This window comes from Euphorbia lathyris, chromosome 1 (assembly GCF_963576675.1).
Source record: "Euphorbia lathyris chromosome 1, ddEupLath1.1, whole genome shotgun sequence".
Lineage (NCBI taxonomy): Eukaryota > Viridiplantae > Streptophyta > Magnoliopsida > Malpighiales > Euphorbiaceae > Euphorbia > Euphorbia lathyris.
In genome coordinates, this window is record NC_088910.1 from 29,172,493 (window position 1) to 29,191,252 (window position 18,760).

Here is an 18,760-nt window from a genome sequence, read left to right on the forward strand (position 1 = left end):
TAGTCTATAGTCCACATAGACACAATGCACACACATCTTCTTCCTCTCTGATGTTAATCTTTTCAACTCGTCATTGACCCACCATTCCGCTCATAAAAATTAGAATTCTGTTATTATTTTTATTTTTATTTACTAATGGTTAGAAACCGAAATAAAAAGTTAACCGACCGATTAGTGGTTAACCGAATTTAGTGGACTAATGTGCGGTTAGCATTTTTAAAAAACTGATTAAATGGTTAACCAACCGAATTAACTTTAATGGACTGGTCAACCGATCACGTGCACTCCTACTTTTTTATATCAATTTTTAGAATTCCATAAAAGAACGATGTGGTATAAGACCCTCCAAGTATCCTAATAAGGTATCATTTAAAAATTAATTATTGTTAACAGTCTCTAGTCAGTGAAATCATTAGTTAAATTTGTATAACTTTTTCCTATAATATTTAAAATACTTTCGTCTGGGAAAAAAAAATTAGAATTAATTCTATAACATCAAGTAACTTTAAAATTATTAATTGGTAATCACTTATTTCTGTTTTCAAAATTAGAGCCTATTTCTAAAACTACACGGTGCAAAATGAAAATGTCATAATCAATCTTTATTCTTAAAACCAAACGTACATGTTCTAATCAATCTTTATTATCAAAATAGCTTCAAATGGAATTTTAAATATCTAGCTTCACTATGAAATTGTTAATATGTCAATGAAATGGACAATATTTGACATTGACATATCAACCCAAATACACTCAGTTTTAATATCTAAAAATTTAGCAAAATTTACATATACATTCACTTTTGAAAAAAGTAATGATTTTGAATTATATCAAATCAGTAAAATCAAAATTTTAATATATTTTAAGAATTAGAATTTATAAATTAGAAATTTTTTAGGATTTATGATTTATAAATTGAAAACTAGAAAATAGTGTAAAATCACACTTTATTTACAATAAATAGAAAATAATAAGTTTGATAATATAATTTAGTTATAATTTTTCACTTAATTATGATATTCATGTATTTGACCCAAAAATCTATTAAATTTAGACTAGTTTAACAAATATTAGCAACTTCAAAACCAAATTGACATTTAAATTTTGATTTGAATTAAACTGATATTATCTACAATTTGAAAATGTTCGGAATTTTTTTTGGTACCGCTTACAAGCAAGCTTCGACCAGAATTGAAAATTTAAATGAAGTGAATCAAATTTTGATAATCTTAGTTCAGTTATTTTAAAATCTAATTGTTTTTGTTAATCGAAATCAAAGCGAACACTGGATTATTTACTGCACCGTTAAATTTATTAGGCATTTGCCATTGTACTTGTACCAAAATAGGCATATAGTTTTTGAGGAAGTATCAATTTAGGCTTCACATACAAAATAGCACCAATATAAACTTAACGTTTAAAAAAGAGTGCCAATTTAAACATCGATAACGGAACATGACACATTATTCATATAACGACGTTAAGTTCTGTCAATTGTACATGGAAAGAGAAATCAGAATTTAACGAGGTAATATGAACGACGTGTCATATTTTGTTATCAAGATCTAAATTGATATATTTTTTTTAAACATTAAGCTTATTTTGTACATTGAGCTTATCAATTCCCAAAAACCTTAAACCTATTTTGATACCTTATCCCTTATATTTATTTAAAGATAATATGTCTCTTCCATCAAAAAAAAAAAAAAAAAAATCTAAAATAGATATAGTATTTAAATGAATTATAAACTTATATAAGTTTTTCTTCTTTATATAAGTTTTAAGAAGTAAAATATTTTGGATAATTGATTATAACCCATCCCATGGATCAATCATTTCCTGCATTTCTGGAATAGAGATCCTAAACTTAATCACTAAAATAGATATAATACAGGAGACAGCCAGTTCTCAAACATGGAATAATATCATGGAGAACATGATAAAGAAAACATGGCTGCTTATAAAAACACATCAGAATTTAACAGAGTTTATTATGTACATCTTTAAATTTCTCAGTCTCAATACATCTGCCATTGCCATATAATATTCCTCCAACTCAAGCAACGTGCGCAAAGTAAAAATTTGAAGTAGCAACCACGAAAGATACTCGCAACATGTGTAAGTTTAGTCAATACTAACCTGAGCACTGGATGCTTCCATCATACCATTGCGTATCTGATCACCAATGTCTCGAACATGACCAGGGCCGTGGGGAATAAACACGGTTGTGTTGTTAGATGAGTTGCCTAGGTCTTTTAATGTATCAAAGTATTGTGTCACCATTATCAGATCCATGACCTCCTTAGCCGTGGTTCCCTCTACCTTGTGAGAGAAATTCAAGATGTTCTCTCTCAACCCGTCTGTGATTGCCTGCCTCTGCCTGGCTACTCCTACTCCGCCAAGGTATTTGGATTCAGCCTCAGCTTCTGCCCTTTTCACTTGGAGTATCTTCTCTGCTTCTCCTTTGTATACACTTGCAAGCTGAAGCCTTTGAGCTGGCAAATTGAATCAATATTCCATGTTTAGATTTAAAAAAAAATGGAAATTAAACGAACTAAAATAAATTATCATATGCCAAATGTTATAATGTTCTTCGCTCAAAATCAAACTCAATAATGTAGCATTGCATATTGTTCGTCAGCTATTAAGAAAGATAGCTCCTCGCCATATACTTTATTCATAGTGCATTTACGTGAATTCTGAAAAGTGTATGTGCAGCGAGAACTGTGACATGTTTCTCGATAGAATTGATAGAGCAGCTATATCTCAGTATCTATACAGGTCATAAGTTGTCAAGCTCTACATGCAGAGATAAATTTGGGAACATACTCACATACTCCCATACAAGTAGATCATAACATATTCCCATAATCAAGATGAGCAGAACTTATTACCTGCATTGATCTCATTCATCGCCTTGCGCACAGAAGGATCAGGTATAATATCAACCATCAGAATGTGCTCAATGCTATATCCATAAGCTCCCATCACCTGGTACATGATTGATGATTCTAATATAAGATATGAGATGCTACAACCATCATTTTGAAAAAATAAATGTGATTTTGTCATGATATAAAAGAAAGAATGCACAAACCAGTGAAACCAAGATAAAAAATATTCTAAACAAGCAAACCCAGGAAATTATATGCTTGAAAAAGTACAAAAGAATGACAAGTATCAATGTAATGACTAATGAGATAGTATTGTAAACCTAATAATTCAAAGGAATTAGCAAAATCTAGTTAGTTCATGTTAAATTTCAGCTACAATTTCAAGCTTTACAACCATAATATGAAGTTCTTGCATCCATAATCCAACAACAATACCATATTCCTCAATCAAGCTTTGCTTTTTAATTAGCACTGTAAAATCAACGTTTAACTTATAATGCAGCATTCTTTACTCAAAATTTTGCTAGACTGTACTAGCATGTTACTGGTCCTTATGGAACAAAAAATGTCAGAGCAAACTAGCAGCATCTTTGCTAATATCTGAAACAGAAACCAGTGCCATGCATCAAATACATAAGGATCTATAATTTAGAAGTGAAAGCAGATGAACTGAAATTCCATTTAGTTAGCTAGCAAAAGATATTCTTCTGAAACAGAATTTCTTATTTTAGTAGCAGAAGGTAAAACATATGCCATAAGGCCATTTAAGGGATGCTGCAATCATGATTTCAAAAAAATAAAAGCAATTTTTCCATAACATGAAAGAAAGAACGCACAAACCAACAAAACCAAGATAACAATATTCCAAACAGGCAAACTCAAGAAGCTACTGCCTCAATTATTTGCTTGAAAGTACACACGAAAGACAAGTATCAATATAACGACTTATGAGAAAGTATTGTAACCTGATAATTCAAAAGAATTAGCAAAATCTAGTTCATGTTAATTTCAGACAGTTATCAAGCTCAGCTTTTTAAGTAGCATTGTATAACCAATGTTCTTTAACTTATAAGTTATAATGCAGCATTCTTTGCTGAAATGTTTGCTAGAAATTATTCATGAATGGAGCATAAAATCAGAAAAACAACAAAGCCGCAAAAAAAGTAGCATAGAGAAAAACTAGCATTATTTATGGAAGAATTAGCATGTTACTAGTCCTTATAAATTGAACCAAGAAGACTTTAAGAAAAAACACCGACTTAACGACTACCATGAAGAAATGATAAAGTATGTGATTATCATAGATGGTGGTCGTCACTAAACAAAGGACATAATTACCTTCTCCAGTTCCTCCAAAACAGCTTTGGCAACTTCACCCTTCTGCTCAAAAAGCTCATCTAAAGCCATTCTTGGAACAAGAGCTCGGACCACTTAGAGAGACAAATAATATTGAAATTAGGTGCAATCCAAGTAAATACGGATTATTGGTGTCAGTATAAAAATTTACCATCAAACACATAAGCCTGAATTTGCTCTTGAGGGTTTGCCAACTCATAAAATGCATCATCAGCATTTTGCCTGACTACTCGATACTGAATTGAGCAAACCAATTGCACAAACACATTATCCTGCACAAGTATAACAGTTTCTCAAACTCCACAGGTAGCGAACCAATAAATATGTGATCCCAATAAATAAGGAACAAATGACAACAACTGTTCTCGATCCAAACATGCAAAGCAAAATTAAAATTCAAGACGAATTTAAACAGAAACAACCCTAGAATTTGCAGTTGCTTAATCTTTAATGAAATTAAATTCAACTCCACACGGTGCTGTGTCAATTCAATTCAATACCAATAATTGAGAAAAAAGACAGAAAAGAAGAAAAGAAGAAAAAACCTTGGTCTTGGTCTCGATGCGGACATCAAGGGAACTAATTCTAGTGGAGAGAACGCCGGCGAGAAACTGACCAGCGACAGGATTGTAAAACTGGAATCCAGGTTCGGCCAATTTCTCAAATCGACCCCATCTCTCAATAATACCAACGCTGGCCTGATCGATGCATCCAAAGAAAAAACAACATGAATTGCCCATCTTGATGGATCAAAAAAACTATCTCTCCGTTTATGCTGCGTGCAACGTGGAAGGGACGAGTATAGAAGAAGACAAATGAAAGGAAGGAAAGGAACAGACGCGGCAGGGCCGCCTCCGCAAATTGCATGATGACCTCCTGACCTCGTCAACGACGTCGGCATGGACACCTCCATCGGTTAAATTACAAAATAGGCTCAACTTTGTGATGGGCTTACTCCTAACAGATGAACTCCGATAAACTCATCAAAAGCCTCAATTGCGGATCCAGGCGTTCTACAATCAATTTGATTTCATAAGCCCCTTTTAGATTAGTAAAAGATACAAAATAAGTGCCAATAGTATGATTGGTGTTACTTTTGACTATACTTATTTGTGGGTTGGGATTGGTCGATTAATAATCTCATTTTAGGTTATTCCAAACTATATTCATATTAGTTAGGTATGTAGGAGGCGCACCACACTCGTAATGTCCCAAGGGAAATGACCTATGAAATTTGTCATCCAGTCAGCAGTGCGATTACCTTCTCTATACGTATGTTGAAAGATAATCTCCCAAACACGGTCTCGCAGTCGTTGACACCCTTTGATAAGCTAGGAATACGGATGAGTTATGACATTTCTACGTGTCATGAAACTTATAACCAGACGAGAATCCATCTCAACAAAAACTTTCCTATAACTTGTATCTCAGGCAAGTTTGAATCCAAAAAATAAGCCCCACAGTTCAACAAGGAAAAGCATTACCAACCCCAGTATTCGCAACAAAACCTCATATCCACATACCATTAGCATTCCGCATCAGACCACTGGCCGATATCAACCCCGAGTTACCTTTTGAGGCTCCATCAGTATTCAATTTGACCCAGTCTTGGTCAGGGGATGCCACTTTACCCAAATAGTCCGAGGTGTATTCATTTTGAAATCATGGTTCTGTTTTAAGTAGAATCATTCTTTTTTAGTCTTTCTTTTTGCTTCTGGGTGACTGCTCTCCTTTGTAATTAAAAAACTATATTCATATAAGGGTTGGATTCAAACAAATTCTCAAGTCCAATCTAATCTGCCCAATTAATATATATTTTTTCAAAAAATAAATCAAAGTTATGAATAATAAAAATGTAGTAAACTAAGATTTAGTTGTACATAATTTTAAATAGAAAAAATTAATTAATAAAATAATAAGAAAGAGTATCTAAATAACAAATTACATATATATATATATATATATATATATATATATATATATATATATATAAATAAATATAAAAGGGAAATTTAATGGTGTAGGTTGGGCTTAATGTCAATTATGCCTGTTAAAGTTCAACTCGTGCTTAGTGGGCTTGCAGGGCAAGCCCAGCCACACACATCTACTTTTGATATGTGTTAACTTTAATGATGATACATGTTATTTTAAGCTGATTTAATTAAAAGGCTTCATACAGTATTTACCATCAACTTGTCCAAAAACTTGGATTGTTCTAAACTTTTGAAGTGTTCTGATAATCCTCTCAACTTATATAAAATATTTAGTTAATCTACTGAATTTATGTAAAAAGTAATTAATTAATCATTTAGTTGTAAAAAAAAAAGTAAGTTAAATGTAAAAAAATGTGTTGCATACATCCCAAAAGAAGTAAAATGACCAAGGTCGAGATATACTATTCTAATAATAGAGAAGATAAGTTTATAGTTGAGCAAGTAAATACTTTCTTAATAATATATTTAATCAATTATGTGAATTATGTAATATCATTTTAAAGCGCATATAACACATCTTTTGCATGCAGGTTACTGTTTTTTGCAACCGGATGATTAATTAATTACATTTTACGCAAGTTTAAGTGTAACATCCCGGTCCAATACCATGTAGATATTGTCCGCTCTGATACCAATTGTAACATCCCGGTCCAATACCATGTAGACGCGTTTTAAAGCCGTGAGGTCCAAATGTGTTGGATTTGGGACAGAGCGTACAATATTTACATGGTATTGGATTGGAATGTTACATTAAGGTTTAACTGATTATTTTATGCAAATTAAGAGTGCTTTAAAACACTTTAGATAAGTTCAGGATATATTAAGCCTAATTAAAAGTATAAAAGTGAATTAAATGGATGTACAAAATCCATTTTGAGTAAATTAATCCTAAAGAAAAATTAAGCCCTTATATCAACTAAACATCGTAAAAGTCCTAATTGAAGTCACAATTTGTAATCCTACCATAAGGAATTTGTGATCCATTCTTTTTGAGGATGGTATCAACATGAAGAAAGCGACTTTAGCATTTCTTCATGGGTTTAATTAACCTGTTATTGTTTGTATTTTCATTGAACGATATCTAGCCCAGAACCGGAGTTTGGCCGCCGGCTCCACTTTTATGTAATGGTGATTTTGACCTCTGCTAGCTCCCATTAATTTTAATTTATATAGATTTATTTGTAGTATTATTTTAAAATAGTTAACTTGATTTAAAACGTAGGTTTAATATACAAAATTATGAGTTCAAGTTTTATGAAACTTTTTTTTAATAGAACTTTTTTTATATAAACTTTATTTTGTAAATAATTTTAATGTTATTATTAATAAGTTCTATACACTTTTCAACTCTTTTGAACTAAATAATTTTATAAAATTATTATTTTTACTTTTGAGACTAAAAAATCTTGATTTTTCAATTATATTCTAATTTATAAAACTTATAAGAAATTTATAATAAAAAGATAAAAGTTGTATAATTTTTAAGAAATTAAAATTGGACTTATAAAATATTAAATATGTTTACTCTTTATGTTAAGCATTTTTAATTTTTTAATCTATGAATTTTTAAGATATTAGTGGCTAAAATTATATTATCCTGACTTCAGAAAATTGCTCTCTAACTTCATAAAAGTAGACTCCTCCGGCACTGACCGAGAAACTAAAATGGCCAGAAATGTAAATTCATGAACCTCTCTCATAAATCTATCTATCACTTCAAAACTTTATCTGACTGAATGCGATGCATTGGAATAGTGCTGGTATATACAGGGCACTTGCTATGAAGTTATGTGAGGACAACTCTCACCCATTCTTTCCCAACACATATCTCCAATGTTCAATGTATATATTTACTTACTTTCTTCATTATTCACAAACTAATGGATTAATCTTCTTTACATATATGCTCTATATGCTTGTTATTCATAGTCATTTGCGTGTGGGTGTGTGTTAAAGATTAATATAAAATCTATGATCACCTTAACTATAAGATCGAGCTTTTAGTTCAAACGACAATCATTAATCAAATTTATCAAAATAAATAAATAATAATCATTAATCAATAGCTATTGTTCATGGAGAATAAAATCTTAATTTTGTCCTCTCAAAAATGGCAACCCCTCACAAATAATTACCATATTAGTGATCTAAACTTAGATTTTGTTTCACTAATCAGCACATAAATGTTTTAATACAAAACAAGAAGGTGAATCAAGTACACAATCAGAAAATACAAAACCAGACCCCAAAAAAAAAGAGAAATTTTTAGCAATTTTAGAAAAAGAAGATGTATCTACAAAAATCTAGATGTGCATGTGCACATGAAAATAAATTACGTACCCATAGTGCATATAATAAAACATTGGATATAGCATATAAAAGGAGTGTTGACCCATATGCATATTGCAGACATGTCCCCTCCAAAAGCTGCATTACTATTTTAAACCCACAACTTGTTTATTTTTATATATACAGTCTCCACATTCTACTCATTCATCTTCTGACTCCCTTGCACGTTACCCATCCTTTTTATTTAAAATGCGATTATGTTAACAGCAAAAGCCAAAATTGATAAAATAAGTAGACAAGAATAAGATTGTGTTGGCCAAATTGGAATTGAAAGCTTAATTACAACCACAAATGGATAATCAATTTCAGACAGATAAGGGACCTCTTTTTAATTCAAAGGGACCAAAAGACAATTTAATTTATTGATGGGCTTGCATTTTGTGATTGGTAGGGAAACAAAGTCGATCCATGTGGATCTAGATCTTTTAGGGGGTAATTTTTAATTAATTAAGATGATCCCTCTTGGTGTATCCACCCTATTTTTGCTATATATCATGTTCCTATCTATCATCTTTTTTATTTTATTTTATTTTCTTCTGATTATTATGATAAAGCGGGTGTTTGTTTCTTATTGTTTAATTATTGTACTATACTTTTCCAAAAAAAAATACTAGAGTTTTATTATAATAGAGCAAGTTTTAGTATGATATAGCAACTGAACTGTGTCGTATCAAGTGATAAAGTTTTGAAGAAGAGCATCGCTCCTACAAGGATTAGTATTTGATTCCCTACTTGTACTTAAATCCTATATTATATAAGATATCAATTAGGTAATTTTGAGTTGTGTTTTAAACTAACGAATTAATTAAATAGCAAGGGAAACTAACAATTGATTTGTCTAATGTATGAGTGGAAGGACTAGGACTTTGGATCCTCGTGTTGACTCATATGGACTAATATATGTATGTTGTATGTAATAAATATAACTCGAGACTGTAGTTCTCCTTAAGAAGATAATAACACCGGCCTAACTATTAAATCTATTTCAAACACCCTTAGGCTCATGCTTGATTATGCAAAATCTCTATGTTTGAAAGCATTAATTACTATGAAAGCCAAGGGCTAAGCCGTAGTATAGACCACGAAGCCGCACTGTATGGTGAGGGTATAGGAATACCTCAAAACTTACTTGATTAGGTTTCATAATTCAACTTCTCTAACTAATTACTTGGTTATGTTTCTTAGATAGAGGTAACCAAATACGTTTAGCTTATTCTCTCGTTATTCTCCCTACAACACAACGTAAACACTTATTAACGACTTATATTATCAAACACGGTACACCGCCATCCCAACCTAAAGTTGTTTAGCTCATGTTTGAGCTAAAACACATAGGCATGGTGAGATGGACTGATGGCAAACTCATGTTCATCAAGTCGGGTTTATCAATTCAAGAATATAAGATGGAGAAGAGTGTAGATGAAGAAAAAATTTGAATTGAATTACTAAACTTAAGAATAAGAGATGAAGAACAAACCAATTGCTAGAAATAGAACGAAAATACTAAGTTTAACCAATGTAAAACTAGTTATAAAGGAAAGTATGTGGAAAACTAAATTGAAAGTAAGCTAAGGAATAACTAGGATACAATTACAATGAAAAGGTATCCATTTATAGGGATTAATCAACCCTTATAAACCCTAGAACGTCCTCTGATCCTTTAATGGATCTTTTAGCCTTTCTCTGGTCGGATTAGAGTTGTAAAAGTCGGATAAAACTGAGCTCTTCCAAGTAGAGTTTTGATTGAGATCATCTACTAATTTTTATCGCAGCTCGTCGAGATAGTGTAGCTTGCTCACTGAGCTACCATTGATTTATGCATTTTGAGACTTTGACTTGAGTTTCCTTCATTGACTCTGTTCCAAGACTACTCGTCCAGTGAGGTGAGGCAACTCGTCGAGTGATGTGCAGTAGCTCACCGAGTTGTTTGATGATTTTCGTCCTTTTTCTCCATTTAAGGTCCGAAACTACCTGAAATGACTTAAAACTCCAATCAAAACCATAATCAGCCAGAAGTCACTAAAGATACTTCAATGGACAATTCAAACATCTTAGCCAAAGTAGTGTAGGAAATGTGAGCTAACTTATTGTGCCACAAAGCTACATTAATAGAACCTGTAAAATTTGTTATATGAACTGTTGAGGAAGAATTTGAACCACATGATGGCCTTTTTAGAAGCTTATCTACTCTTGTTGGAATTCTCCTTTAGCCTAAAGACCATTAGTAACCCGACCCTGCACCATATAATAACTACCTCTGAACTGAATTTCAATATGTGGATTATATGTACGTAACTTTCCCACAGATAATAAGTTATATTGAAAATAGTGAATAATCAGCACGTCTTTCAAGTGTAATTTGTCACTGATTTGAAAAACACCAGTCATATCGACTTTCTTCATTTGTCCATCAGGCATATAAACAGAATGGGGGTGTAACAATTGTTAAATATGTGTTATAATACTAATATCTTTGCATATATGAGTAGATGCACCTGAATCTATTGTCCATTCTATCTATTAAAGTTGAAGTTCTTCCTCATCCTAGTGGATTATTTTTAAGTCAGAGGAAATATATTTATGCTATACTATGTCGTGCTATAATGGATGATTCTAAGCTTGTTACAACCCCCCCAAGTGACTCATCATCCACTAACATTAACAGAAAAAAAATGTTACGCATCCCACTAAGTTTCGTTCCTTGATTGGCAGACTACGGTACCTTAGCTTAACTAGGCTTGATGTTGTCTTCTTTGTGAACAAACTAGCTCAGTATATACACAACCAAACCGAAGATCATATGCTAGCCTTGAAGCGATGTCTTTGTTACCTAAATGGCACAATGACTATGAGATTAGTTCTTCACTGCGACACTCTGCTACAACTCCATGCCTTCTCTAATGCAGATTAGGCTCGTGATACAAATGATTATAATTCAACTACTGTCTATATTATGTACCTTGGGAATAATCCTATCTCCTAGACATCTCGAAAATAGTGTACAAAAGCACGATCCTCAACTGAAGTAGAATACTGAGCTATAGCAGGTGCAACAACTGAATTTTTATGGTTGTGGAATCTATTTCGGGAATTACGCTTGCCATATACTACTGCTCTAGCTATCTATTGTGGCAATGCTAGAGCCACTTATGTCGCGAAACTTATCTTTCATTCGGAGATGAAGCACCTTGCTCTAGACTAAGATTTTGTCTGTGAAAATGTGTAGTCTGGCCTTCTGCGTGTTGCTTATATCTCCATGTCTAATCAGCTTCTGAAATTATGAAACCATTGCCACAGTCAACCTTTACTGCCTTAATTGACAAAATTCATCTTGGCAACCCATTTTGCGGGGGCTTGATAAGAATGGACTAATATTATGTTGGTTATTAGGATATTTATCCTTAGATTATTTTAGTATTTATCTTAAATATTCCAACTGTAATTTGTTTCACTGTAACTATCCGTAACTCATCTTAACCATACACTCTAAGATTGTGTAATCTATTTATACGCTCTTCCTAAAGGAAATACAGAATTACTTTTTCTTTTTTTTTCTATTTCTTTATAATGCATAATTTTTTCTCTATTTCACTATAATGTATAAGTTTACTATAAGATGATATGTAAAAATATTGAAAGTTAGGAATATGTTCACATTTAATATTTGTAATTTTATTATTTATTAAGTGATGCAGGCATCTTTCCACTAGCAACAACCCTGAAGCCGAGGTATGAAGAGCTTAGTGTCAAAGCTATTGAGGGCTATTGAGAACCACCCAAGAAGGAAGTAAGTAGCGAAGCACGAGACCCGGGGAGAGCCAAAAGTGAAAGACGAGGGCAAAGGCAAGTAGTACAGCACGCGGGGCGTGCCTCCTTGTACGCGGAGCGTGGAAGGTTTTATGTCTGGAGGAAAGTTCATGAGCTCATGCACGCGGGGCATACCTCCTCATACGCGGGGCGCGCCTCCTCATACGCGAGGCGTGCCTCCTCATATGCGGGGCGCAGATCAGGCATCCAGGACGAGTTCTACCCAGGAGGTCAACTACACGGTGCGTAATACCAAAGACGCCACGCGTGAACCTCATCAATGAGATGTTCAAGTTCATGAGGTCAACTACACGGGGCGTAATACCAAAGACGCCACGCGTGAACCTCATCCACAAGACGCCCAAGTTCAGGAAGTCAATTACGCGGGGCGTAGTAAGACTCACGCGGAGTGTGTCCCGTCTGGAGGATGCTTCTTCACCAAGTTCTTGTGTTGGGGACCATTTATTATCTTCCTTATTTACAACCTTGCCTCTCCTTATTTACATCTTTTCCACCCCCTAATTATAACTCTACCACTCCTATATTTACACCCATGCCATCCTTTATTATGTTAACCCATTTTACCTTTATCTTATTATTCCATTTAGTTATAGTCTTTACCCTTTATTGTAATTTGGCAATTAGGTTTAGATGATATAAATTCATCTCTTTGTAGTTGTAATCTTTAACTTTTTATGAATCAAATATTAATCTTCTTCAAGAAGCTTGTTAAGGTTTTCACCTTGAACAATGGAGATTTCATATTCCTATGGATTTTAGTCCATGAAACCCGGGATTCACTCCTTCTAGTTTAGCTAGAGAAGAAATATCTTTGTAAGTTTACGATTAAAACTTTCAGATAAACCGATATGTATCAGTTGGTAGCAGAGTCGATCGTTTTCCTTGAATGGAGACTTCTTTCGACAATGATTCAATCGAGTTATTCACAAGCCTTAAAGGAACGTCTTGAAGCCGATACAAGGGAGATGGAGCTCCAATATGTCGAGATGTTGAGAAAGACAAAAGAGAACTTGGAGCAAGAAGAGATGAAAAGACTCCAAAGGAGAACCCGAAGTAGCCGTAGGCGACAACATCGAGCCCAACGGAAAAAGGATGAAGCAACTTCCATTTTGCCTCCTAAGGATTCATCCCAAATCTGGCCTTTATTGCACAAAGAAAAGGTAAATCCAAAGCTTTAAATTCTTGATGTGGAAGTTGCTGGTATGCCTACTATTAGTGAGGATTTGGTTATTTGTGGTGTTATTAGTAATTTAAATTCTCATTATGGAGTTGTTGATAATGGGTAAGCTACACCAATGGTATCTGAACTTTACATAGTTTACACTTTGGTACCTAGATTACATTTTATCCCAAAAATATACCTGAAGTAACGATGATCGGACAATTTAGTATATTTTTACCGGTTATGACCGGTCAACGCGAGTTTCATGAGTTAATTACATTAATGGTACCCGAACTTTACCATAATTCACACTTCGGTACCTGAATTTTATTTTATCTTAAAAACATAACACAAGTAAAGGTGACTGAAAGGTTTAGTTCATTTGAACGTTTAGTGACCGGATAACATGAACTAAACATTGGGACTCACCGTAGACTCAATTAACATAAAATTAGAATATTGTCATTTATGAGCTAAATGACAATATTATAATTTTATGTTAATTGAGTGTATGATTGGTCTCAATTTTTAATTTAAAATGGTCAAACTCGGGTTGATCAATCACTGATCGGTCAAATATACTAAAATATTGAGTCATCTTTACTTGAAGTGTATTTTTTGGACAAAATGAAATCTAGGTACCAAAGTGTGAATTAGGATAAAGTTCAGGTACCATCAGTGTAATTTACTCATCAAAATCGCATTGACCGGCCATTAACCGGTAAAATATACTTAATTGTCTGGTCATCGTTACGTCGGGTATATTTTTGAGACAAAATGTAATCTAGGTACCAAAGTGTGAATTAGGGTAAAGTTCAGGTACCATTGGTGTAATTTACTCTGTTGATAATGAATTTGTGAATGAGGATTTAAATGTATATGTGGATGAGGAGGAAAGGATGCTTGTATGTGAGGACATGGAAAGGGTTGAATTTGTGTGTGGTAATATTGAGGAAACCCATGTTGCAATGGATACTCCCCAAGTGTTTGATGAAATGCCGCTTAGGCCTAGCTATATAAGTATGCTTAAGGAAATTGATGGCATATGTCTTGAAGAGGGGGAGAAGGAGTTTGGGCTTGTTAATCTCTTTGGAAAGCATGATGAAATTAGTTTATATGTTGAGGTTGATGGCTATGGAGATGAGAGAGATGTTGGTGGTTCTACCATATTGGGTTGTAGCATGTCTTTTGAGTCGGGTGACTTGGCACATGAATTAGTCGGTTCGAATTATGAATAGGAGTGTGAGGAAACGAGAGGTTGTGGGAAAAGACGGATCGTTGATGAAGATGGAACTGAATTTGAATACAACCATGAAGAAGAGGAGATTGATGGAGAGGAGAACCAATCCGAGAATGAGCTAGTAAGACATGAGGAGTGTGATTATTATGAAGGCAAATTCGAGGATGAGGTTGAAGAGAGAGAGCATGCTTCCGAAGATGAAATATGTGAGAATGGTGAACTTTGTCATAGTGTATATGAGTTTGATTATGATGAAGATGGCAAGTTTACCATGGTGAGGATGAACGTCGAGGCATTGAGTGGAACCAATATGGGGCCGCTTATGAGGGAGACGAAGATGGGGTCTACTATGATGAGAGGGAGCGTCGGTGTGTTGAGTGGGATCGGCACGGGGCTCCTTATGAAGATTATGAAGGTAGATTCTATTGTGATGATGAATTGGAGGATGTTGAACGGAACTACAACGAAGATATCTATGAGTATGATGGAGGCAGGTTCCATCATGATGATGAGTTGGGAAATGTAGAGTGGAACCGAAGCGAAGAAGTTTATAATGATAAAGATCGGTTCCGAGACGACTATAAGTCGGGAAATATTAGGTGGGACCGAAATGAAGACACTTATGAGTATGATGAAGGTCGGTTTCGAGATGACTATAAGTCAAAAAATTTAGAGTGGGACCGAAATGAAGATGCTTATGATGATGAAGAAAATCGATTCCAAGATGAGGATGAGTCGAGAAGTGTTGAGTGGAGCCAAGTTGAAGACACCTATGGAGTTGATGATGATGGCAATGAGCACAATGTGTATTTAGTGACTAGGGTGTCAATGCCTAATGAAGAGGAGCCTAGTACACGTCATCGATTATTTAGGACTCGATGCTTAGTTCTTGAGAAGAAGTGTGAGATGGTGATGGACGGAGGAAGCCAAGTGAATATCATTAGTCGGTCCGTCATGAGCAGGTTTGGGTTGGTTCCCGAGCCACATCCTAGACCTTACCGCCTTGGTTGGGTCAATGAGGTGGAAAAATTTCGAGTTACTCATTGGTGTAACGTTCCTTTCACTATTGGAGCTTATGGGGATGAAGCTATGTGTGATGTTATGGAGATGGGTGCTTGTGATGTGCTACTTGGTAGGCCATGGAAATTTGATTGTGATGCCTCATATGTGGGAAGAAGCAACACCTACACCATACGCAAAGGCAGAATCCGATATATCCTTACATCTTTGAAGAGTTCTCCTAGTAAGAAAACGGAGGCCACGTTGGAAGATTGTCCAACTCGGGAGTTGAGTGTGAATGGGTGCATTGGTGGAATGAGTGAGACATTGAATCATCTTGACTTGGGTTCTATGCATGAGTTAGCTAGCCACTCTCCTAATGAAGTCAAATCCAAAGAGGAGAATGAAGTTGAGAAAAGGGAGAGCAAAGTTGGGAGTGAGGAAATTGAGCCGATGTCCGAGGGTAATAAGTATGTGTCTTTCAATGAGCCACCTCTAAGGAAGATGACTCCATCAATGGAGGTTTTTGGAATTAACTCAGGCTGTTCACTCTACACTATGAGTGAGTAGTCATTTTGAATGGGTTTGGCCAGTTAGGACCGGTTATGTAAGTCTTCTATTATCTTATTTATGAATGAATGTTGATATATTATGTTGTGCTTGATGAATCTTTAACTCCATTGCTTAAGGCATGTATGTTAGTGTTAGATGCATGATAGGAAACTACTTTCATCTTCACGAAACTATTTGTCAAGCATTCAACCCCGAAACAGAGATGTCGGGAGGTTGTATCAAGGGTTTTCTTAATAGAAATGTTGTTTCAATCGTAATGCAAGAAAGAACCAACTTTAGGGACGCTTGAGGTTGTAGTACGTCTTAGAATCTTAAGAACACATGAGAGTTGACTTAAGTGAGCATTAAAGCAGAGACCTTGACTTCACTTTACGTCATTCATGAATAAATAGGGTGTTTAGAGACTGAAAGTAACCTATTACGCTGTGCTTAACCTGTTCTACCTTTACCGTCATTAAGTACTTATTTTAATTAACTAAATCATTGACTTTGTTACTGTTTAAACAACATCTCTCAATTTAAAGAATACACACACCACAAGCACCCTGTTCTTCAAAGTATTTCTTACAAACTTTGGTCCTCAATCCATGTGGATACGATACTTGACTTATCACTTTATTACTTGTATCTAGTACACTTGCTAGAGTCAATTCAGGAGACAACAAGTTTTTGGCGCCGTTGCCGGGGATTGAAAGCAACAAAGTTTATACGAACTTTTCTGTGAAACAATGTGTTTTTAATCTGTTTTCTAAATAGTGCAGTCAGAAGGAATCTTTATCGGTTTATGCGCAGAGCTGGACCTCCTGTTTTTCCTATCGATCTCGAATTGGAGAGAACGTATAGACGAAACAGAGCGGGAGCTCGACATGCAAGACAAAGAGAACGACAAAGAGAGAGAAGAATGGCGGGAAGGGTACCACCCGAACAACCAGTTCAACCAAACCAGGAAGAAGAGGGAGAAAATAATAACCCTCATGTCATGCGAATCAGAGATTATTCGAGACCAACCACGGAAGGACATTCATCATGCATCGTGCTGCCCAACGAAAGGAACAACAGTTTCGAGGTGAAAGCATCTATAATACAAATGTTGCAGACAGCCGTACAGTTTAATGGATACCAGTCGGAAGATCCAGATGGGCATATTCTTGAATTTATCATGCTGGGCAACACTTTCAGATCAAACAGAGGCGTTGCTGACAACATAGTCCGACTAAAGCTGTTTCCTTTTTCTCTAAGAGATAAAGCAAAGAATTGGTTGAAAAACTTGCAACCAAGAACGATTACTACTTGGGAAGAAATGGCCAGCGCTTACTTAATGAAATATTTCCCACCAAGGCAATCCATTAAGCTCAGAAACGAGGTTTCCCATTTCGTGCAAGAAGAGGATGAATCCTTAGCCGAATGCATGGGAAAGGTACAAGGAATTACTAAGGAGAGTCCCCAATCATGGCATCCCTATGTGGATGCAAATGCAGAACTTTTACAATAGGGTAACCAACATTTATAAGATCCAGATCGAGTCCATAGCCAATGGAAACCCCGAAGATCTGGAACCACAAGCCTTGTACGACCTTATTGAGAGAGTAGTGAGCATAAGTTATAACTGGCACTCTTCCAGAAGTGAGGGAAAAAGATCGGGAAATGAAGATGTTGTGTCAAAATTGACAAGCCATGTAGAAAAGCTTGCCAGACATCTTGGCAAGATAAATGTGTCATCGATCCACAACGAACCACCATTCAATGACATTTGTGATTTTTGTGGAGGCCTTCATTTCAACATCAACTGTCCTGGAGTTAAGCAGGGAAAGGGTGCACAGGCAGAATGTGATTATGTAGGGTATAATCAGAGGAATCCACCTAACCCGTATTCTAACACGTATAACCCTGCCACAAGAAATCATCCGAATTTCGGATGGACAGGCCAGCCCAACCAGCAGGAACAACCGAGATATCAACAACAGCAAGGAGGACACTACCAGAGGCAACCTCAGCAGCATTATAAACAACTTGTTCCACCAAAGGAAGATATAGAGCCAGATATGAAGACGATGATGATGCAACTCATGAAACAGACACAAGCATGAATTAAAAATCTGGAAACACAAGTCCACCAATTAGCTGTATCTACGTCAAAAGAGAAGGGAATAATGCCAAGCAACACAGAGCCAAATCCAAAGGGCGATGTCATGGCAATCACCCTGAGATCTGGTAAGCAAACTCAACCCTTATACCCACTAATGAAAATGCTGAATGCGCAGAAACATCCGAAGAAACTGAAGGAGAGCAGGAACAGACTGTTCCTAGTTAAGAAGAAACCAGAAAGACAAAATCCACCAGTGAGCAGGATCAGGGGGAAAGCAGA

At 35.1% G+C, this 18,760-nt stretch overlaps 1 protein-coding gene and 1 non-coding gene across 2 annotated transcripts; both read right to left on the minus strand.

Moving 5' to 3' along the window:
- Positions 1 to 1,824: 1,824 nt before the first annotated feature.
- Positions 1,825 to 5,158, minus strand: LOC136226416 (hypersensitive-induced response protein 4). The gene is made up of 5 exons (XM_066014887.1): positions 4,796 to 5,158; positions 4,402 to 4,522; positions 4,233 to 4,324; positions 2,895 to 2,991; positions 1,825 to 2,495 (listed from the first exon to the last, which is right to left on the minus strand). The coding sequence occupies exons 1-5, from the start codon at positions 4,988 to 4,990 to the stop codon at positions 2,125 to 2,127; spliced, it is 876 nt and encodes a 291-aa protein (XP_065870959.1). The 5' UTR covers positions 4,991 to 5,158; the 3' UTR covers positions 1,825 to 2,124.
- Positions 5,159 to 17,743: 12,585 nt separating this feature from the next.
- LOC136216044 (small nucleolar RNA R71) lies at positions 17,744 to 17,851 on the minus strand. Its single transcript, XR_010683040.1, has one exon. It is a non-coding gene; the product is annotated as a small nucleolar RNA R71 (small nucleolar RNA).
- Between the last annotated feature and the right edge of the window lie 909 nt (positions 17,852 to 18,760).

Coding starts and splice junctions, on each gene's coding strand:
- LOC136226416 (XM_066014887.1), bottom strand. CDS start 4,990: ATGGGCAATTCATGTTGTTTTTTCTTTGGATGCATCGATCAGGCCAGC. Junction 4,523..4,795: donor GCATCGAGACCAAGACCAAG/GTTTTTTCTTCT, acceptor ATACTTGTGCAG/GATAATGTGTTTGTGCAATT. Junction 2,496..2,894: donor GATGAATGAGATCAATGCAG/GTAATAAGTTCT, acceptor TCAATTTGCCAG/CTCAAAGGCTTCAGCTTGCA.